General features: G+C 41.2%; 1 protein-coding gene across 3 annotated transcripts; it reads left to right on the top strand.

The window, feature by feature from the left end:
• Positions 1-6,964: 6,964 nt before the first annotated feature.
• On the top strand, positions 6,965-23,699 carry LOC129703024 (uncharacterized). Of its 3 annotated transcripts, none has more exons than XM_055645194.1 (7): positions 6,965-7,575; positions 8,140-8,427; positions 10,113-10,381; positions 10,833-11,017; positions 16,818-17,029; positions 19,266-20,138; positions 23,419-23,699. In XM_055645194.1, the coding sequence occupies exons 2-6, from the start codon at positions 8,312-8,314 to the stop codon at positions 20,098-20,100; spliced, it is 1,617 nt and encodes a 538-aa protein (XP_055501169.1). In that variant the 5' UTR covers positions 6,965-7,575; positions 8,140-8,311; the 3' UTR covers positions 20,101-20,138; positions 23,419-23,699. The 3 variants fall into 3 exon arrangements, with proteins under 3 accessions (XP_055501169.1, XP_055501170.1, XP_055501168.1); XM_055645195.1 differs by lacking the exon at positions 6,965-7,575 and adding an exon at positions 7,847-7,864; XM_055645193.1 differs by lacking the exons at positions 6,965-7,575; positions 8,140-8,427 and adding an exon at positions 7,889-8,068.

The raw sequence follows: 23,699 nt of genomic DNA, 5'->3' as shown, positions 1-23,699 counted from the left end.
TGTGACCAAGATGATGACTGCTAACATTCAGCTTGAGTTTTGACATTATATGCCCTGCATTGGCTGAAATAGACTGTTCAGTTGTGACTGGCTTTCAAATGAACATACTGTAACTCAAGATAGACACAAAATGCTGGAGTAACTCAGTAGGACAGGCAACATCCGTGAAGAGAAGGATCTCGCCAGAGATGATGACTGGCCCGCTGAATTACTCCAGCATTTTATGTCTATCTTCTGTTTAAACCAGAATCTGCAGTTCCTTCCTACACATCCTGAAACTCAAGGCCTTATTTAAGCATGTCTACTCTTCAGGCAAATGGATCTCGGACTCTAACTATGTGCTATTTATAAGTTGAGTAGCAGGAGATATGGAATGACAGTGAAGGGTGATTCATCTTGGAAATAACCTCCCTCTGGAGCACTGTCTTCCCACTAATTACATGTACAAAGTCTTTACTCAACCTCTGTCATGCCCATCCAACCATGTTTCCATTTTGAATGTAAAGTTGGAAATGACTGTTTGTCATTTGTACTAATTTAGACTCTTAGATTTCTGCAACGGGCCAGGTTATGAACTTCAGTCTTAACTATTTCCTTTTGAATTTACAGAAGTTGTCTTAATATTTTATTAAATCAATTCAAGAATTTCTTGCTGATCCCTTGTTGCCCTGTAAAGATGCCACACTGGTCTACTGCAACTCAAGTGGTGGAAGTGTTCCAATGTTACAGTTGGTAGGGTGTTCCAGAACATTGTTGCAGCAACAATGAATGTCTGAAGGAATGATGGTCCATTTCCAAGACGGGATGACATGCACCTTCATGGGGAATTTGTAGATGAAGATGGTCTTTTACATCTGCTGACACTATTCCTCTATTTAATGGAAGTCCTGAATTAGTGGCACCAAAATATCCTTGGCAAGTTGCTACCGCACATTGCAAACGTGGCTATAGAATGAAAGACATGAAAAATAACCGGAATACTTCAGAAACAAAGGTTTAATTAAAAAGCAAAGTTATTTTGCCAGGCGGCACGGTGGCGCAGTGGTAGTGTTGCTGCCTTATAGCTCTTGCTTCAGAGGCCTGGATTCATTCCCGACTTCGGGTGCTGTCTGTATGGAGTTTGAAAGTTCTCCCCGTGACCGCGTGGGTTTTCTTCGAGATCTTCAGTTAGCTCCCACACTCCAAAGCGGTACAGTTATGCAGGTAAATTGTCTTTGTGCGAGTGTAAATTGTCCCTAGTGTGTGTAGGGTAGTGTTAATGTGCTGGTCGGTGCTGACTCGGTGTGCTGAAGGGGCCTGTTTCCGCGCTGTATCTCTAAAACTAAACAGCTACTCTGCCCACAAAGACGACAGTGTGAAGGTTCACTCGTGAATTGTTCAAATATTTCCTGACAAAGTTTTTTTCAAAGTCTATTTTGATTTGATTGGCTATATGGGAATTTCAAATCTATGTACAAATCTACAATGTAGTTTTCCTTAATGTTTTTTGATATTATTTCCAGTACATACAAATGTTCGTATGGTGTCAAGATTGAATTCTAAAAATCCAGCTAATGGATTGGAAAGCTGGGCTTTTTGGGCCTTGGTTTAGCATCAGATAATATCATGGACTTATTTTTCTCCAGAAGCAATTTGGTAATAAAAATGAACTGCAGATGCTGTTTTATACCAAAGGTAGGCAGAAAATGGTGGAGTTACTCAGTGGTCAGGCAGCATCTCGGGAGAATTCCTTCAGAGTTGTTGCCTGACCCATTGAGTTATTCCAACATTTTGTGCCTATCTTTTGCAATTTGGTAATACCTGGCGAACTCAAGGAAGGAAAATATTTAACAACTTCTGTATTTTGTGCAAGAGCTAGCTCAAATAGATTGGGTATTGGAATAAAAAACATTTAACAGAAGTTCCTTAAAGTATGCTATTGAAACTTCAATGTTTTGCACGTTTGCCACAAAAATGGTGGTGGTGTCGTCATGGTTGGGTGATACTTGCCAAGATGCTTCCTGTCCCGTTCTCCCCATTAAGAATTTTCAACCACTAACCACTTATCTTACGGTTGAGAGACGAGATGAGAAATTGCAACCAGTGTTCAAATTGTCCAGCTGCTAGTTTCAATTATTAAACAATGTTGACAGGAAATTGTGGTCAATTAATGTAATGCTGAGTTTTGTAATCAGAACTAAACATTGAGAGAGAATAGATCTGTGTCTGCTCTAGAGGCAATATAATTTGGCATGAATCTAATACCCAACGTGGGAGAGTTGAGGCGTTGGGATAGGCTAGAAAAATCTGACTTAGATATTCATATTCAAGTATCTGAGCAAGTAATGGGAAAGAAAAGTTAAATCTGAATATCACAAAATTAAACCATAGCACACAAAAGAATGCAGGTTTAAATCGCACATTGAGAAATCTGATTTATTCAATTAAAATGTATTTAATTAGATTCAATCTAAACACTGAGCTTTGGAAATATAGGAATATTACTTTATTGTTACATGTACCTGGATACAGTAGAATTCTTTGTTTTGCACACAATTCAGTAAAATCATTCCATAACTAATTGCTGATGTTGAGATCTACTTGCGCCCCCCCCCCCCCCCCCCCCCCCCCCCCCTAATAACCATATAACAATTACAGCACGGAAACAGGCCATCTCGACCCTTCTAGTCCGTGCCGAACACATAATCTCCCCTAGTCCCATATACCTGCGCTCAGACCATAACCCTCCATTCCCTTCCCATCCATATAACTATCCAATTTATTTTTAAATGATAAAAACGAACCTGCCTCCACCACCTTCACTAGAAGCTCATTCCACACAGCTACCACTCTCTGGGAGGAGGTGTGGCAGAACATTTCAATTCCAATTTGCAGACTTTCAAAGGCAATCTAATTTTACAAGAACTACAAGATATAACTGAATTTGATGCCTGTTTGAAATATGCTTGAAACGAGAATGGGCCGGAGCTTAACCCCAGAAAAAGGCGTTTTAACAATAGGGATGGTTTAAAGTGGGTATTGTAACTTGGGATAGGGTTGAAATGAGCAGCAGTGGAAATCTACACTGTAGCTGGTATTTTGACAGATTATGTCATGCATGTGCATGGCCAACACCAATCCTGTCTTAATTTTGATTTAGAAACAGAACTGCAGATGCTGGTTTATACCAAAGTTAGACACATAGTTCTGGATTAACTCAGAGGGTCAGGCAGCATCTCTGGAGAAATAAAATGGGTGACGTTTCGGGTCGGGACATTCCCGAAACGTCACCCATCCGTTTTCTCCAGAGATACTACCTGACCAGCTAAGTTACTTCAGTATTTTGTGTCTATCTTAATTTTGATTTCCCCACTTGGGGTGGCACAGATGAAAGCAACAAGTTGCAGAAAAGGGCATTTCCCTACAAACCTCTTAGCCCTTGCCCTCACATAAACAGAACTACAACATGCAGTGAAGGTTGAGATTTAAGAGGACTGAATGTTCTAAATTAAGAAAGTCGTCATGCTGCAATTCCATTCTAATCTTTTCCAACAGGTGTCGAAATCTTGACTCCTAATAAGACTCTTGACTCACACAAAACAGATGGTCGTCAGACTAACTTTATTTTACTTGCATACAAGGCCTAGTCAAAGGCTAGACTAACAACTCCAAAGATTAACAGCAATCACAGCATATTTATACATTCAAGTAAGCAAGTTTTATGTATTTATTACTTGCAATGCAAACCTTAACCTTGCAAAGTAACCTTAGATGCAGTTACAAAAGCAGATGAAGTAGTATCAGTAGTTACTTCCCAAGTGCTGCATTTTCCAAAGACAGTGTTGGCATAGTAACAAGAGTATTATTATCAGATGTGGCTTTTGCGTTAAATTAGCAATTAGAGAAGTGATTTTTCTGATATCCTGTACGTATGGTTCATGCTTGTCTTAAGCAACGAGTGCCCTTTGTGCTCCTTTCTTATGCAAGATGTCTCCTATTCTGCTGCCTATGTGGCTTGGCCTTATTTTCCATTAACCCTTGCAAACTATGTTGCTCATTTTTCTAACCTTCCCTAATGAATGCAGAATCTTTCACCCCTTTATTTACCAACTATTTAGCTACCTTTGCCTGAAAAATATTGTGACTGCTTTCACTGCCATTTGAAAAGTTCCACTCAACCGTCATTGAAGAAAAAAAGTCACCTACATTTACAGAAAAAAATCACGTGTAGAAGAGAAAACCTAATCATGAGCCAATGTTTCTCATTTTCCAGCTCTAGTAATCAACATACTTGGGTTCAGAAAGCAAATGTACTATTAAATCAACAGGTTTAAAAAAAATATTGCACACAAATTGCTTTCTATTTATTTTAACACCTCCTGTTTACTATTTTGTCTCTCGGACTGTAAAATAGCAACTTTAACGTGGACTAAGTGCATTACTGGATATTTAACATAGATCAGGAAATGCTGGAAACACTCAGTAAGTCTGACAGAATTAACATTTCTGGGACTTTCTATCAGAACTCGCGGTAGTTTGGAGAGTGAACGTGCAAAGTGAATTGTGATATATATCATGAGACCATTTTTATGCAACACAGTTATTCTGTCCTTTAGTTTTTACAGCTGATGCAAGGTCCGAATCTGAAATGCTAATTCAGTTTCACATTCTAGAGTTGCTAAGTGTTCTCAGTATTTTCTGTATATATTTCCATTTCAAAAATTTGCTGTTCAAAATTTTCAATTTAGTTTCAATTTCTGCACTGATCACTTTTGAAAAGTGGAATTTACAGTGTTCCAAGTCAAATCCCCACACGTCTCCAGTTCGCATTTTGTCCCAGTTTGATATCCAGATGCTCAAGCTTCTTTCAGGATATATTTTTTAATTTGTTCACTCTGATTCCTCAATGGCAGAATTATTTCAATTTGTTTTATCAGTGTTATTTGGAGAAGAAAAATGTAAATATCAAACTGTATACAAGTTTTACATTGGAAAACTAAACCTACTTCCTATAAGGTGTTCTATATCAAATTAATCCAATGATTTACACTTGGTTGCTGTAATCTAGATTATTTTCATGTATCTGGTACAAAATAGCTTTTTTCACGTCAGATCTTGGAACAAAATTCAAATATTCTCCCTTTGCAAAAAGCATTTGTGTTAAAAAAATGTTGGTACTTTATAGTGTTAGCAACTCCTGGGGGAAAAAAGCTTTAATTTCAGTCTTCTAAAATGTGCTTATTTAAGTAATGCTTTAAAAACAAAAGGTGAATTCTGAAGACTTTTTCATCCTTTCTCACCCACAGAAAGAAAGTGAATGTAATGGTGATATTGGGAGTGCATACAGCAGCTTCATAGTTTCATAATTCAACCACTGTTGGTGATGAATGTGTAATTAATATTAGCAAGTGGTAATTCATTGGTTCTCAGGTATTTTGACAAAGTGATGGTACCAATGTATTTGAATAAACTTGTGACATTTTTCAAAGTCTACTTTTTTACATTTTGGTTTGAAAAATTGAAATGGCCTTTCGCAAAATGCTTTGAATATATTTTTACTGTGTTGACTGTGTAATAGTTATCTTTCTGTTCTGTGACCTCCAATTCTTGAGAAAATGTTTAGCAGAAACTCTTGATAAAATAGAACCGGCGGGCATGAAGAGTTTTATCAATGCATGTAATATTAGTATATTTTTATAATTTGCTCATTATTGTAAAGAGAAACTAAAGAGAAAGTGATTAATTTAGTAACATCAAAACTTACATTTCTGCAGCTTTTTAATTTGAGACAATAAGGAGAGAATTGATCTCGTGTGAATGTAGACACAAAATGCTCAAGTAACGCGGAGAGACAGGCAGCATCTTTGGAGAAGAAATGAGTGACGTTTCAGGTTGAGACCCTTCAGACCCGATGTGACCCAAAATGTCACCCATTTTGTCTCTCCAGAAATGCTGCCAGTCCCGCTGAGTTACTCCAGCATTTTGTGTCTACCTTCGATTTAAACCAGCATCTGCAGTTCTTTCCTACTCATGTGAATATACCTGTATATCATTTTGTAAACAAGATGATTTTAAATTGAAAATTATGTACATAAACAGTTTTATACTTTGTCTTGCTGAATAAATTTCCACTTTTAAACTTTTGATAGTCTAATTACTGAATCTTGTATTTGGGACAGTTGGAAGAAAAATTATTTCCCACCTAGTTAAACATTTATCTGGAGGCACAAGAGACTAGATGCTGAAATCTGCAGCAATAAAGAGCTGCTTGAGGAACTCAGTGGGTCAGGCAACATCAATGGAGGGAAATGGTCAGTTGACGTTTCTGGTTTAAGCGTGCCATGCCAAACAGCGATTCCTGCACACTTAAACTATCCTACACACAATAGAGACAATTTACAATTTTACCAAGCCAATTAACCTACAAACCTGAACAAAGAAGGGCAGAGAATGAACTTTTTTTTGCCTTCCATCACAGTGAGGATTGTGGAAGAGTCGCTGTGGTGGACGTTTAGTTTAAAATTTATTTTGTGTGTTCTGTTGCTCTTTATTGGTATGATTGTATGGCAAATGAAATTCCTCGTATGTTGCAAAACATACTTGTCATAAAGTATGATTACGATATGATGATGAAATGCCACTTATCCATGTTCTCCAGAGATGCTGCCTAACCTGTGCAGGAAGGCACTGCAGATCTTGGTTTAGAAGATGTAGACACACAATGGAGGGCAGCATCTCTGGATAAAAGGAATGGATGACATTTTGGGTCGAGACCCAACTTCAGACTGCAGCATGTTGTGTCTATCCTGGAAAAAGTTAACTGTTTAGAGATACAGCATCTTGACCCGAAACATCACCCAATAATTTCTATCCAGAGATGCAGCCTATCCCGCTGAGCTACTCCAGCATTTTGTGTCTATGTTGCCTGACTTCCTGAGTTACTCCAACCCATTGTGTCCTTTCATGTGATAGGAGCAAAGACGTGAGACAGCAACTTCCACCACATCCAACAGGAGTGCATATTTTGGGTGGTCTTTTGAGCCATGGGGCAGAATAGTCCATTTGGCCCACCAAGTCTACTCTGCCATTCGATCATGGCTGATCTATCTCTCCCTCCTAACCCTATCCTGCTTTCTCCCCATAACCTCTGACACTTTATCTGTGCTTCTGTGTGGTTGTGCTGATGTATAGTATGTTTTCACTGGACTGACTGTATGTAATACATAAGAGTTTCACTGTATACAGGCACACGTGGCAATACAGTAGTAGGATCTTTGGTAGCATTGAACCATTGCCACCCTAGTGCCAGCGTGTCCCAGTCCCGGCCCCCAGGTGGCGCAGCCGAGCACCTACCCCCGGCTCCACTGGCAGCCGCTCCGCCATCTTGAATCCCGTTCTCCCGCCTCCCACGGACCCATTTATTGACGAATTCGCCGCATTTAATGACGAACCCGCCACATTTATTTAAAACTAACGCGAAAGCAACACCCACCCGCCGTGTGCAGGTCGCGGGAAATGTAAACGACGCCGCTCCAGCGGAAAAAAAAACCTTCCTGCAGCCAAGCGCTCTGGGCTGATTACTCTCTAAACCAAAAGGTAAATGAGACAAATAAAATCCTCCGGTTGTAGTCCGCTCCACTAAATTGTTTGTTTCCGCTAGGATAAAACTTTCCCCGTCTTTAGCGGGTCTGTGCTGCGCTGCGCGGTCGGGCACCGCCTGCGGTTCGGTTACTCGCCGGGTTGCGCGCTGTGGGAGGACCGCGCCGAGCGGGCGGAGGCCCATCTTGCCGGCCGGCCCACACCTCTTTCGTTGGCGGGGATCGCGCGCACGCCGGAACGTGACGTTGCAGGCGGTTGGAACCAAAGGTCCTATCGCGGAGCAAAGGTACGGGAGCGAGGGCAAGATGGTCCACTCGGCGAAAAAGCCGAAGTAGGTTATGGGTAATTTCTTTGCGCCATCTTGGGAATCGGCTTCCGTCATGGCGTCCACATCTACAAGTGTAGCTTACTGTTCTGCTATAAATTGCTCGAATCGCCAATGTAGGCGACCCGACCTGTCTTTCTTCAGGTTCCCCATTCAAAAGGAAAGGTGAGAAAAACATTATTACTTTCTGTTGTGTAGTAAACATATTATTTTGCCTGCCCGATCTCTCCCTGTAGCTCAGATAGTCGAGTCCTGGCAACATCCTCGTAAATCTTCTCTGCACTTTCTCACTGGTTGGAACCAAAGATCATAGAGCAAGAGCAAGATGGTCCACTCAGCGGAAACAGTCGTAGTACGTCATGGGTAATTTTTAGCACCATCTTAGGAACTGTCTTTGCGATAACGGCCATGGCCTCCACATGCTCATCTACAAGCGTAGCTTGCTGTTCTGCTATAAGTTGCTCAAATCGCCAATGTAAAAGACCCGACCTGTCTTTCTTCAGGTTCCCCAAGAACAACGAAAGGTGAGAAACAATTATTACTTTCTATCAATATTCTGTAGTGAAAATATTATTTTGTGTTATCCCATCAACGATCATGGGGAAACTAGGTTTATCGGTAGATGAGCAAGATATTAGAATTTTTTTAGTAGATCTAGAGTCTAGACTTGCCATTATAACAAAGTAGACATATTTCGGATGCAATAGACAAGCGCAGGCTTGGCGATCGCTTCGCACAACACCTCCGCTCAATTCGCAATAATCGGCTTGATCTGTCGGTGGCTCAGCATTTCAACTCCCCCTCCCATTCCGAATCCGACCTTTTTGTTGTGGGCCTCCATTGTCAGAGTGAGTCCCACCGCAAATTGGAGGATCAGCACCTCATATTTCGCTTGCGTAGTTTACACCCAAGTGGTATGAACATTGACTTCTCCAATTTCAGTTAGTACTTGCCAAAGATCCTATAGCAAGCAAGATAGTGCACTCCTGCTAAAACCAATGGGCTTATGTGTGGTACACAACTGAGCGGACGTCAGCCTTTTCGGCGGCCATTTCAGTAACCCGACCCGACTTTGTATATCTCTCTCGCAGTGAAATCAGCGTTTGTGTGTGTGATATAGTGTTAGATTCATGATTCATAATTCTGTTACTCTTTGTTAATGATTAATATGTTAATAAATTATAATTTTGTTAATATTCATTTTTAATGTTAAGGATTCAAAGCCCCGGGATTGGGATCGGACTGTGCAAGGGTGGAGGGGGTTCTGAGGGCAAAGAGGCTGTGCCCACACGGCAATGTAAAAGGGGAGACCTTTCCAATTCACGCTTCCCTCTTTCTGTCTCCGCTGTCCCTTTTCAAAATTAGTTGTTTATTTTTTCTGCAAAAAGAGTAGACTGGTCCGCAATTTGGGAGCTGGGCAGCGAGCATGATGGGGGAAGAAACCGAAGGGACGTCTGTTCTCAGCTTCGGGTCTCATGCCCGCTCTGTCCCGTCCCCCATCAGTGAGTCTCTTTAACGGGGCAGAGAGGCTGAGAGAAAATGAGTGAGGAGAAGATTTTTACCAAAGATCTTTGATTTTTATGAGGATGTTTCTGTAACTGGCTTCCGTCTCCGCATTAGTATCTTTGCTCTGCTATGGCGGACAAAGATGGCGGAGATGGAAGCCGGAAGATTATTCATGAACCTGCCCATGACCCTACTACGTCTTTTTTTCGTCGAGTGCACTATCTTGCTTGCTATATGGTCTTTGGTACTTGCTTTCTGATTCCTTCCTCTCCAGATCCCAGCTCTCCCACAGCCTACTGTCTCCACCTCTTCCTTTCCTTTCCCCCCCCCCCCCCCCCCCCCCCCCCCCATCAGTCAGTCTGAAAAAGGGTCGCCTATTCCATCGCTCTATAGTTGCTGCCTCACCCGCTGAGTTTCTCCAGCCTTTTTGTCTTCCTACAATAATAAAGTTATCAGTTTTTGTACTGCTGAACATTTTTGGTTTTATGCTTGTTGTAAGGCATGCATGGTAGTGCAAGAAGATTTTAATATGCTCTTCTACATTTAAGGTAAATTGACATATTAGAGGAAAAATGCATCTTCAATATACATGTCTCGCCCCACCCCTGAAAACAATTGCATTTAAGTGATATATCATCCATTCTGCACGTATGTAGTTATAATCAAATTTGTTCTTATAAGTTGATATATTCTCTAATTTCAGATGTCGACAGTGGGTCCAGAACACTCGTCGAGTAGATCTCCGACACCGAACAACGGAGTACTTGTCAAACAACTGCCGTCTTTGTGCTGAACACTTCGAACTTGAGCAGTTTTCCAACAAGCAGACCAAGAACAGGCTAAATTGGAATGCAGTTCCAACGCTCTTTGACATCCCTAATCCGCCGAAACGTCTGTCTACCCAACGCAGGTTACTCAAGAGGAAGAATGACAACCTCCCATCTTCACCAATGCTTTCAAAGCAGCAAAGAGGTAGGCCTATTTGCAAATACATTTTTCCTTTTCAAAATAACAATTATTTTCTCACTTTGGCTAAATTACAAATTTGTATCCTAACTGATGGAATTGGTAATGGTACAATATGTAATGGCATGTATGGTGCTTCTATTTTCATCTGTGAAATGTTCACAAAGCTATAATCACACATAAGGCTACACATTGGAGGCTTATAGAATGTGTACTTATATTTAATTCAAGTAAGAACATCCATTTAAAACTTCCTCAAGCATAATTTAGATAACATTTAAATGATTTAATGGGACTTCAAAAAATCAAGATTATGATTTTCTTGTGGTAGACTGAAATTGGTGCATCACATCTATTTTAAATGATAATTAGTAGTAAATGCTGATTTATGTACATGTATATGCTCAATTTTCATTTGTATACTTCTCATTTTTTTCCCCTTTCTCATTTCTTTAAGTCTTGGCAGTGTCACACAGCATAAAGACCGAACATTCTTACTGCTTAAGTGCAGACCAAATTCATGGTATAGATGATCCTCAAGTCATACCAAGTGTAAATTTCACCAGAGCTCTGAAGAGGGAAAGACAGCGTACTTTTCGCCTCAAAAAAAAAGTACAACAGATGGAACGATCAATGGAAAAGGTAACTAAAGAAAGTGAAACAATTAGTGACTTGATCAGAGGAGCAGGTGAACTTTTACAAGGACCAGCACTGTCTTTCTTTGCGTCACAATTGCGGAATGCGTCAGGACGTAGAAGAGCAAGAGCAAGATGATGGAGTTATTCAGACAAGGTAGTTGCCTTGTCTCGCTACCACCAGAGTCCCCGTGCATACCGGTTCTGCTAGCGCATTTTCACACTTTCATTAATTACATCACTGTGTAGTTGGTTGAGTAATATCGAAATGGGCCCTGGGTTTCCCCCTAAGGTCTTTGAAGTTTTGAAAGGCAGGGTAGTAGGAATGACAGAGAGGGATAAGTTCTGTGTAGTCTCGTTTAATGAAATAAGTATGTGTGCAGGCCTCTCATACAATATTACAGAAGGTTCAGTAGAGGGCTTTGAGACTTTGGATCCATAGGGAAGACGCCACGGCCTGCCAACCCTGCTCTCGTTTTCATGGTTAGCGGCTTGATGGGGAAATGGAAATAATCTTTAGGTTACAAACTGGAACCATTACTAAAGGGATGCTTACAAAAGGTGAAGGACACTGGACTGCAGCCGAAGGCCGTGGTTTGTGACTAAGGCTCAAGCAATGTTCGACTCCACACCCACTTGGGTGTGGCAGAAGATTATCCTTTCTTCGTCCATGGGGAAGCCAAGATCTATTGTGTACATGACCCACCACTTTAAAAAAGCACTAGGTCAAATCTGGAAAGGTATGTATTTGAAGTCAAGGGAGAGGATGGCAGTAAGAAACATATTAGATGGGCACATATTCACAACTTTTATGAACATGATTCGCAGTTGCCCATTAGAAAAGCCCATAAACTGACCAAAGGTCACTTTGTTCTAAACAGCTTCTCTAAAATGAGTTAACAAGGCAGCACAGGTGCTCAGCCATTTGGTAGCAGCGGGCATCTGCACATATTCAGCTCTTAGAAAGTTGCCTGGGGAGGCTGTACATAGGGTGGAGTTCATTGAAATAATTGAAAGACTGTTTGATTCATTTAACAGCAGGTTTTTCAAGGACCCCAAGAAGTTGAGGAGACCTATTTCAGAAAATTCTGCGCATACGTCATTCTTCGATCCGTGCTTGCCTGTACTCCAAAGCTTGAAAGTGCTTGGATCAAAAAATTGTCAAGGGATGGTGGCTTGCAATTTCGCAGCTGTGGCAGCACACGATGGAAAGCATAGACGTTTGTTTTCTGTTCACATCTCGGCTTAATCAGGATATTGTTGAGAATTTGTTCCCTACTATTTGGCGAAATTGCAAATTCAGAGACAATCCACCAGCGAAGGTGTTTTGATGTGCTTTTCGAATGGGTAAGGAAGCTGAGCTGATAAAGCCAGCCGTGAGTGCAAACTGTTCCCCCGATTCTGACCAATTTATCTTAACATTGCAAATACTGACAAAGAACAGAGTAAATAAACCATCTCCATCTATCTCCCATGCCAATACGACAAAACAGAACAATGCAGTCTGCAGCATTTCACTTGATCTCCCTGAAGAGAATACACTGGCTTACATCGCAGGTCACATTTGTTGCAGAATCTGCACTTTGCATGAACTGTCCTCAAAATGCCACACATGCAGGGATGTTCTATGACCTGATGCACCATTAGATGATCCTGCCCTCATATTCATCCATCATAAAGCATATGACACATGATGCGTGTTGACTTTGGTTCCTTGATGGTGCCTTCTGAATACTTTCTAGCGTTCTGTGAAGTGTGTGAGAAAGTGTTTCGCACAGAATGTGACAATGTCAAAATGACCAGGAACAACATTTCCTATTTGCTAAACCAAGCAAAACACAACATACAAGAATACAAGGACAAGAACTTGTGCAGCGAAGGAATCATGGCTAGAATTGTCTCAATCTTTGTGAGTGTTCACATACATTATGGACTCAAATTTAAGAATAGAGAACTGAAGGACATGACCGTTAAAAGGAAGTTTAAGAAAGTTCAAAAAGTGGGACATAAGTAAAGTACACATGTTGTTGCAATACATCCGATATAATATCTCTGGGTCAAGAACTTGACGTAGACATGACAAAAGACTGATTTTAGATATTGTTATAATGCATCATTGACCAGATATTGATTCATTGCACTAATGTAATATTTTATGCCAACTCTTTATTATGAATAGATTCAGTACCATCAGAATATCAAAATCATCACTGAAAGCACAGAACTTGTTTAATAATTTCAAAATACATATTATTAACCATAAACATAAACCATAAAGGTTGAATTGCTTTAAATCAATGTTGCTTCTAATCCAGGAGAAGGAACTTTGAGATCTATTTATCTCTATCTTGCCTCCCATACACTGCACAAAAGAGGGAGCTGGGGAAGAAGGATGGAGGGGAACGGGCAGAAACTGTAAAATAGAATAAAATCAGAGAGATTTATCAGAGAGATCAGAGAGCAATACATAGAAGTACCTACTGCAATACATAGAAGTACCTACTGCACTACATAGAAGTACCTACTAGAGAAGGGGTGGTGCTGGACCTCCTGTTAGGAAATGAGATGGGTCAGGTGGCAGAGGTATGCGTTGGGGAACAGTTCGGGTCCAGTGATCACAATACCATTAGTTTCAATATAATTATGGAAAGGGACAAAACTGGACCTAGGGTTGAGATTTTTGATTGGAGAAAGGCTAACTTTGAGGAGATGCGAAAGGATTTAAAAGGAGTAAATTGGGACAGTTTGTTTTATGGGAAAGATGTGGAAGAGAAATGGAGTCAATTTAAAGGTGAAATTTTAATAATACAGAATCTTTATGTCCCTGTTCGGTTGAAAGGAAATCGTAAAAATTGTAAAGAGCCATGGTTTTCAAGGGAAATTGGACACTTGGTTCGGAAAAAGAGAGAGATCTACAATAATTATAGGCAGCATGGAGTAAATGAGGTGCTTGAGGAGTATAAAGAATGTAAAAAGAATCTTAAAGAAATTAGAAAAGCTAAAAGAAGATATGAGGTTGCTTTGGCAAGTAAGGTAAAAGTAAATCCGAAGGGTTTCTACCGCTATATTAATAGCAAAAGGATAATGAGGGATAAAATTGGTCCATTAGAGAGTCAGAGTGGACAACTATCTGCAGAGCCAAAAGAGATGGGGGAGATATTGAACAGTTTCTTTTCTTCGGTATTCACCAAGGAGAAGGATATTGAATTATGTGAGGTAAGGGAAACAAGTAGAGTAGCTATGGAAACTATGAGGATCAAAGAAGAGGAAGTACTGACACTTTTGAGAAATATAAAAGTGGATAAGTCTCCAGGTCCAGACAGGATATTCCCTAGGACATTGAGGGAAGTTAGTGTAGAAATAGCAGGGGTTATGGCAGAAATATTTCAAATGTCATTAGAAACGGGAATAGTGCCGGAGGATTGGCGTACTGCGCATGTTGTTCCATTGTTTAAAAAGGGGTCTAAGAGTAAACCTAGCAATTATAGACCTGTTAGTTTGACGTCAGTGGTGGGCAAATTAATGGAAAGAATACTTAGAGATAATATATATAAGCATCTGGACAAACAGGGTCTGATTAGGAACAGTCAACATGGATTTGTGCCTGGAAGGTCATGTTTGACTAATCTTCTTGAATTTTTTGAAGATGTTACTCGGGAAATTGATGAGGGTAAAGCAGTGAATGTTGTGTATATGGACTTCAGTAAGGCCTTTGACAAGGTTCCTCATGGAAGGTTGGTTAAGAAGATTCAATGGTTGGGTATTAATGGTGGAGTAGCAAGATGGATTCAACAGTGGCTGAATGGGAGATGCCAGAGAGTAATGGTGGATGGTTGTTTGTCAGGTTGGAGGCCAGTGACGAGTGGGGTGCCACAGGGATCTGTGTTGGGTCCACTGTTGTTTATCATGTACATCAATGATCTGGATGATGGTGTGGTAAATTGGATTAGTAAGTATGCAGATGATACTAAGATAGGTGGGGTTGCGGGTAATGAAGTAGAGTTTCAAAGTCTACAGAGAGATTTATGCCAGTTGGAAGAGTGGGCTGAAAGATGGCAGATGGAGTTTAATGCTGATAAGTGTGAGGTGCTACATCTTGGCAGGACAAATCAAAATAGGACGTACATGGTAAATGGTAGGGAATTGAAGAATGTAGGTGAACAGAGGGATCTGGGAATAACTGTGCACAGTTCCCTGAAAGTGGAATCTCATGTAGATAGGGTGGTAAAGAAAGCTTTTGGTGTGCTGGCCTTTATAAATCAGAGCATTGAGTATAGAAATTGGGATGTAATGTTAAAATAGTACAAGGCATTGGTGAGGCCAATTCTGGAGTATGGTGTACAATTTTGGGCGCCTAATTATAGGAAGGATGTCAACAAAATAGAGAGAGTACAGAGGAGATTTACTAGAATGTTGCCTGGGTTTCAGCAACTAAGTTACAGAGAAAGGTTGAACAAGTTAGGGCTTTATTCTTTGGAGCGCAGAAGGTTAAGGGGGGACTTGATAGAGGTTTTTAAAATGATGAGAGGGATAGACAGAGTTGACGTGGAAAAGCTTTTCCCACTGAGAGTAGGGAAGATTCAAACAAGGGGACATGACTTGAGAATTAAGGGACTGAAGTTTAGGGGTAACATGAGGGGGAACTTCTTTACTCAGGGAGTGGTAGCTGTGTGGAATGAGCTTCCAGTGAAGGAGGTGGAGGCAGGTTTGTTTTTATCATTTAAAAATAAATTGGATAGTTATATGGATCGGAAGGGAATGGAGGGTTATGGTCTGAGCGCAGGTATATGGGACTAGGGGAGATTATGTATTCGGCACGGACTAGAAGGGTCGAGATGGCCTGTTTCAGTGCTGTAATTGTTATATGGTTATTAAGCAGGGGGAAAACATTTTAAAAGAAAAATAACAAAAATATGTGAATTGATAGATGAGTTACTTTCTGCATTTTTATGGTATCATCACACATACTGTTTCACCACAACACTGATTACACTGCGAGAGGCATAACCAAAGATGATAAAGCACCGTACGGCGCTTTATCATAATTGGGCATAACGGCGGGTTTTGTTTCCTAAAATGGCTGACGTTCTGCTCCGTTGCATACTACACTTCATTGTATGTGATTGCGTATGAGTGGTTTATCGTGTGCCTGCGGTGCTTTATCATTTTTGGTAGCATTTGCAGTTCCTTGTTTCTACTCGGTAAAGAGTTTGCAGGGTGTGAATGACCAGTTACAATGCCATACTAAATATGAATGATCTGCATTTTGTGCATTTCTTTGGTAACCTAGCATCTGCAGATCTTTCTTATTGGTATAGCAGATTCTCAGTTCAGCATTGAATGGTCCTTGTATGCTCTAGTCTGTTGTTCTTGAACCAATAAACCTGCTGGAGAAAACTATTAGAATCCTTGACTTGTAAAATATAGCTCATGGAGAAAACAGTTGTACTGTGTTTTAGGGGGTCAGTTGATCTATTTGTATGTTGTTAATTAACATGGGACTTATTACAATAGTTATCATATCGACCTGTTAACAATCATATGCAAAGGATTGAACACTGCCTTCCAACATAGTGGCATCCTGTTTCACTTGGCCTGTCATTACACTGAGACTGGATTTGAAGACTTCTGCCAATTTCAGATGTGGTTAAATATGAACTCTTTTCTCTTTAATGGTAGAATTGATATAAAAGTAATGTCTATTATTTTATTTAGTAGATGTTAAGGCAGCAGTTCTGTTCTGATGTCAAATACTTGGTTGATACTGGTTTCATAATATATTTGTCTTTCTATTGCACAACTTTTAGGTTCAATTGCCAGGGCAAAAGGATTCTCCGGAAATTGCTGAAATATCTTTGAATATACCGAAGATCATAATCTGTGTGGTTAGTGGAGAAATGAGTGTGGGATCTGATCTGGAAGGCACTTCATCTCGTACTTCTGACTCTCCTTTAAGTAGTCTTAAAATTATGGATGTCAAATCACTGTCATCTCCACAAATATCAACTGATGGTGAAAGGTTAGTCACATTTTGAATGCTGTTCATATCATAGGACATTTCATAGCTGTAGAGTAAAACCCAAGTACTGTTTTCAATGGCATTTTTCTGGTCCAGTCACATTTAACTCCGCTCATTAATGCGAACAGAGTCATACAAAATGGAAACAATACTTTCTCATCCTTATCAACCAAGATGCCTATCTAAGCATCTCATTAGGACCTTATCCGTCTCAACCTTTCTTATCCATGTACATATTCAAGTGTCTTTTAGATGTTGTACCTGCCTCAACTACTTCCTCCGGCAGCTCGTTCCATGTACATATCACCCACAGCGTGAAAATGTTGCCACTCAGGTTCCTAATAAATCATTCCCCTCTCACCCGCTGCACGGGTGGGTTTAAACTAAATAATGGAGGGAGGTGGAGTCAAAAACATGGAAATGTATGCGTGGAGTTAACGGGAAAGAGAGTGCAGGAAAGGTTACGAAAGTCTCCCGAAATAACAGGACAGAAAGTTTAAAAAGGGAGAAGAGAATAAGGTTCAGTAAAATCAGGATGTTTGTGAGAGGAGGGGTGGTCAACACCGAATTGAATTTATTATATTTGAAGATAGACACCAAAAGCTGGAGTATCTCAGGGGGTCAGGCAGCAACTCTGGAGAGCATGAATGGGTGACTTTTTCGGATCAAGACCCTTCTTCAGACTGTTTATGGAAAAGTGAAGCGAAAAATATAGACGTCATTATATTTGAATGAGCATAGCATAAGGAACAAAGTGGATGAGCTTGTAGCACAGTTGGAAATTGGCCGGTATGATGTTGTAGGCATTACGGAGATGTGGCTGCAAGAGGATCGGAGTTGGGAGCTGATTATTCAGTGTTATACGTCCAATCAGAGAGACAGAAATGTGTGCAGAGGAGGTGGGGTAGCTCTAATGGTAAAGAATGAAATTTAGTCAGCGAGGAGTGACGTAGGATCAGAAGATGTCGAATCATTGTGGATGGAGTCTAATGGGAGTTATTTACAGGCCCCCAAACAATAGCCAGGAAATAGGGTGCATCTTATATCAAGAAATAAAATTGGCATATAAAAAAAGCAATGCTCCAGTGGTCATGGGAGATTTCAATATGCAGATAGACTGGGAAAATCAGGTTGGTACTGGACCCCGAGAAAGGGAATTTGTAGTGCCTCTGAGATGGATTCCTCGAGCAGCTTGTAATGGAGCCCATCAGGGAAAGGGCAATTCTGGATTTAGTTTTGTGTAATGAACCAAATTTGATAAGGGAGCTCGAGGTAAAGGAACTATCAGGAGGTAGCGACCACTACATAATAAGTTTTACGCTCCTATTTGAGAAGGAGAAGAGGAAATCGGATGTGTCAGTATTGCAACTGAGCACATGCGACTAAAGAGGCATGAGGGAGGAATCTTAGAGGATCTCTCTGAGGTACCACAACAGCAGTAATGCCAATGGTGATTGGTCTGTGTTGTGAGTGTGGTATTGGCTCTAAGACTAGTTTTTTGCTTTGACATGTTATTCAGACACTTGTAAAGGCCAGGTCTGGTCTATTTGATGATAGGCTGGGAAAATCATTTAATTTGATTGAGGGCTCCTAATTAATACCAGTTATTCAGCAGAAATATGAAAATTAATGATGAAACAGCCCGTAAGCACTTCAAGGAAAAAAGAAAAGTTAGAATATTGTGCAATTTGAGGATATGGTACAACCCAAGATTATATATTTTAACACAATTAAAAATGAGTGCTTAAGGGGCCTGTCCCACTGTACGAGGTAATTCAAGAGCTCTCCCGAGTTTCACCCTGATTTGAACTCGGAGAATGTCAATAGCGGGTACGTAGGAGTTCGTGGATGTCTCGTAGCGGCTCGTACGAGTAAAAGGTGACAATTTTTTTTCATCACAAGTATTTATTTACTCGTGAATTTTTTTCACAGTGTTGAAAAAACTTCACGAGTTTACCGGATTTCCCGAGTACCTACTGTTAGCATTACGAGTCGCTACAAGACATTCATGGATCCGCTACAGACATTCTCCGAGTTCGAATCAGGGGAAAACCCGGGAGAACTCTTGAATTACCTCGTACAGTGGTTCAGGCCCTTAAGTATTTAAAAATGAGAATTAAATGAGAATTTACTTGCTTTAGAGGCTTAATTGTTTACATCCAACAATTGTTTTCCACTTTGCCGTATTAAGTGAGTAGTATAGTCCTGCAATTATGTTGTTAATTTTTTTTTCTAGTATTAAACGAAAACTTGACTGTAACGATGTAACTCCAAATCTAAAAAAACAAAAACTAAATGATGGAAGTTCACACGACATGTCTAAGAATGGCGATGCAGCCAGAAACGTCAGTTTTGAAGATGACATAATTCTTCTTGAAGAGAAAAGTACACCAAAGCATGAAGAAAATTGTGACTTGTCAAAAGTTAAAAAAGAGGACGGAGGGAGTGTGGACAGGTCATGCTTTGTCATTAACAACTGCAATGGTAATGATTTGCCCAGGAATTGTGAAGAAATATCTTCAGCTGAGCAACCACTGAACTTGAAAGTCTCTATCAGGGGAGAGGGAACTGCATGTCGAGATCAGAGATTCTCTGGAGGTGCTACTGAAGAGAGAGTACAAATTCACCCGCGCCATAATATCTCGCTTCCGTGCTCGTCAGAAGGTGTAGAGGAAAGTAACGAAAAGATAAAATGCCTGCAAAATGTGCTGAAATTCATGACCGAACAGAGGAACAGCTTGAAAGCAAAAAATGAATTGTTAGAAAAGAAATTGAAAACGTCAAAAAAGCTTCTTGAAATACCTGGTGATCACGTTAAAAATGTGCTCTGCCACCAGTGGACCCAGTATGAGTTCATCATGGGGGATGAGACCGAGCGCGTGAAAGATTTCAACAACTTGAGCAATGATCAAAAGACAGTCCAATACGAACTTGCACTGAAGGAAGTGGAATTGTTAAAGCAACAGAACCAGGCATTGGTGAATTCCAAGAAGGAATGTGTTGCTTGTAGCATAGAAAGAGAGAGGAAGACAAACGATCCCAGCAGCTCGAAGGCATGTCGTGGCAGTTAGACACCTGCAAATCTGAGCGGGATCAATTAAAGGATAAAGTAAGTGAACTAAAAAGGATAATATTAATGTGTTTTACTGCTAACAGAAAACTTATTGAATATTTTGCTGGCATATTAGTCTATTTTACCACTTGCTAATTTTGTAATGTGTAAAGCGTTTTACATATTAACTGTCTGAACTAAGATAAAGTATATTTTAATTATATTTGAAAATTAAAATTTTTGGAAATGACAGCTTCAGTGCAATAATGCTGATTTAGTTTAGTTTATTGTCACGTACACCAAGGTACATTTAAAAGTTTTTTGTTTTGTTGTTGGATACACTGTATTTACACTAACATCTCAGTCAAACCTCGATTTAACGTATAAAATTCCGTTAACCTTCGGTTTGTTTATTTTTTGTGATGTTAAAATTCTCCCTTAAATATCTGTCTATCTACAATACAATACAATACAATACAATACCAATACAATACCTTTATTTGTCATTTGAACCTCACATGAGGTTCAAACGAAATGTAGTTTCTGCAGCCATACAATAAAAGAACCAAAACACACACCAACACTATTCACATAAACATCCATCACAGTGGCTCTCCTCCTCACTGTGATGGAAGGCAAAGTTCTTGTCTCTCCCCTGCATTCCATTTCCCTCCCGAAGTCGAGGTCAAAGCCCCCGGCGGGCGCTAGTCCGCGGCAAATTAAGGCCGCGCCGGGCGTTGTAGGGCCCCCCTCCAGGTCACTCTCAACCCCGCAATTCGGGCGGGAGAAGTCGCCGCTGCCGGTGCCCCGCAAAGCAGCCTCCCACCGGGGATCCGCGAGCTCCCGGTGTCACCATCCACCGGAGCCGGGCCGCATCAACGCGCCACCGCCGCTCTCCACGCCCCGAAGCCGGCCAGCTCCACGTAGGTAAGTCTGCAGCAGCTCCACAGCAGCTCCACAGCAGGCTCACAGCAGGCTCCACAGCAGGCTCCCCAGCTCCACAGGCTCCGTGACTTGAGCCTCCAGGTCGTTCCGGTGGAGGCCGCTCCACGGCGCTAGGCCCCAACGGCAACGGAGATCCGACAGGGAAAAGGTCGGGTCTCCATGCAGGGAAGAGATTAAAAGTTTCCCCCACCCCCCACATATACACATTAAAAAAAAACGCTAAACCGCTACAAACTAAACCCTCAACAGGACAAAAAAACACAGACAGACTGCAGAGGCCGCTGCGACACCGGTCGCGCCGCCCATCACCAAAGGATTTTCTATCCTTATCCTTATAACTATAAAACTCTGATCTAGGATGTGTATGTGTGTGAGTGTATTTATTTGTTTGTGTGTGATCACATCTACTCGAAAAAAAGACGCGCGAACGATCCGGTAGAGATTTGCCCCCTGGAGTCAAAAATCACCTTTTCTGAAAATTTCCTACTTTATTTCTTGAGTTACTAATAAAAATGTTCACAAATCCAATCCAACTTTGAATTCGAAACCTCTGATTTTTTTTGGGGGTTTTTCCCGCTGATGACGTTATAATGGATCTGCCTGCGTCTGTTCGCGCAGCGACTGATGTCAACTCCCACCTCTCCCTTCTTCCCCCGTTGTTCAAAAGTCGCCCTGTCGAACTCACGAGAGCTTTGGTCAGCATACGCTCGCACCTCAGCTCGGGTTTCCCGAGAACTCCCAAGAGCTCTCGCCTCCTTACCCTCTCTCAAGTGCCTTTCGCTGATGACGTGACAATGAGAGAGCTAGAATTTCGAGAACATTCTTCAAATCCTTTACCAACAGTCATTCTCACTTTGTGAACAAAGCTTCATGCTGACTTCCAAATCTTTAAAGATAAGAGTCCGATTGAACTTCATTGTTTTGGTTTAACTTCGAAAATTTTAATACTTTAAAGTTGAATTTATTGTTCTTTAAAACAGTGTACTAACTCATAAAGATAACATTTAATTTCAAAGACTGCGTATTTTTACATGCGATTTTAACTGCTGTTCCGCTCCGCTCCCCTCTCCCCCCCTCCCCTCTACTCTCTCTCCCCTCTACTCTCTCTCCCCCTACTCTCTTCCCCCCCTCGCTCTCCCTCCCCCTCTCCTCCATGCCTCCCCCTCCTCTCTCTCCCCCTCCCTCTCCCCACCCCTCTCCCTCCTCTCCCCCTCGTCTGTCCCCGCTCTCTACCCGTCTCCCTCTGTCTCTGCCCCTCTCTTTCTGTCTCTGCCCCCCTTCTCTCTGCCCTCACTCTCTACCCCCTCTCCCTCCATAGCTGCCCCCCTCTCCCTCCATAACCTGTGAGTTGGGGGCTACGGGTCAGTGGATAGGGCGGGGATGGGGTAAAAGGAGCCAATGAATAATATTAATATAATATCAAGGGGGGTGGTTAGTGTGTGTGTGTGTGGTAGTTTGTGTGTGGGTAGTTAGTGTGTGTGACGCAGCAGGCCGCCCCCCCCCCCCCCCCCCCCGCAACCCCGCGTTGAGGGGATGGGACCCAACGGGTCCCACTTGGTCTAGAATATTACTAAAAGTCTCGTCTTGTTGCTATCTATCTATGTGTATGTGATTTGGGACCTACGCCAAAACGGTACACGGTGGCGCAAAAATGTTTGCACCACCTTACTCTTTGTCCTGCGGTCGGTCCCATGAAGTTTCGTTCAGATTTATGTTATATTTCACAAGTTATTCATAATCTTTAAGTTTAAAAATTCAAGAAGAATTTAACAGCTAAATCCTTGCTGGCCCAGCTTGCAACAAAGTTGCATGCAAAGTCCTCGAAGCAAGAGGAGGGGGAGGCAGTGCTGGGGATACATCCTGCACAGTTGGGGGCTATGGGTGAGTACTGGAATATGGGGGAACGGGTGAGTGGTGAAATATTGCGTTGGGCAACGGGTTGCCTTGGAGACCAGGCCTCCTGTGTGACAGGGACCCAGTATCATATATCTATCATATCATATATTTATTAAAAGTATGATCTTGTACGTGTGTATATGTGTGTGTATATGCGGTTGTCTTTACATCTTCGCAAAAACACTACGTGGTAACGATTACATTTTTACATATTCTAATTGACATTTTTGGCGTCGAGGCAGAGTCACCTTCACTGAACATTTTGTGTTATTTCTTGACATTACTGATTAAAAGTAAGTAAGAAGTTTAAAAACATCAAAAGACTTTGAATTTAAAACAACCAGCTTTCACAGATGACATCACAATGGCTCGGCTAGCAGTGATCAGCTTCACTGAAGATTTTATCCTATATTTCATGTTATTTGCGATTAAAGGTTTAAAATTGCCAGCTTTCACAAGATTTTTACATATTCTGATTTGCACTTTTTCCCTCTAGGCAGAACACCTTTACAGAACATTTTATGCTTTATTTCTCGACTTGTTACTGATTAAAGTTTAAAAAAATCAAAATACTTTGAATTTCAAACAGCCAGCTTCAACTGATGATGTCACAAGGGCTCGGCTAGCAGTGATCAGCTTCACTTACGTTCGGAAACGGCTTGAGTTGGAAGATCACGACTCCATGGGAACTACGGGTAGGGAACGGGTGCATTGACGGAGCAGAACCAACGGGTCTGCACTTGGTCTAGTCATATACTTATTAAAAGTCTGATCTTG

The sequence above is a fragment of the Leucoraja erinacea genome, chromosome 13 (assembly GCF_028641065.1).
Source record: "Leucoraja erinacea ecotype New England chromosome 13, Leri_hhj_1, whole genome shotgun sequence".
In the NCBI taxonomy this organism is placed as follows: Eukaryota; Metazoa; Chordata; class Chondrichthyes; order Rajiformes; family Rajidae; genus Leucoraja; species Leucoraja erinaceus.
Note: the sequence above shows the minus strand (reverse complement) of the source record. Positions and strands in the feature narration are given on the sequence as shown.

Bases quoted from the DNA above. Each gene is read 5' to 3' on its own strand.
- LOC129703024 (XM_055645193.1), top strand. From the start codon at position 7,917: ATGGGTAATTTCTTTGCGCCATCTTGGGAATCGGCTTCCGTCATGGCG. The intron at 11,018-16,817 runs GTAACTAAAGAA...CACAACTTTTAG, and splicing joins TGGAACGATCAATGGAAAAG to GTTCAATTGCCAGGGCAAAA. The intron at 17,030-19,265 runs GTTAGTCACATT...TTTTTTTTCTAG, and splicing joins ATATCAACTGATGGTGAAAG to TATTAAACGAAAACTTGACT.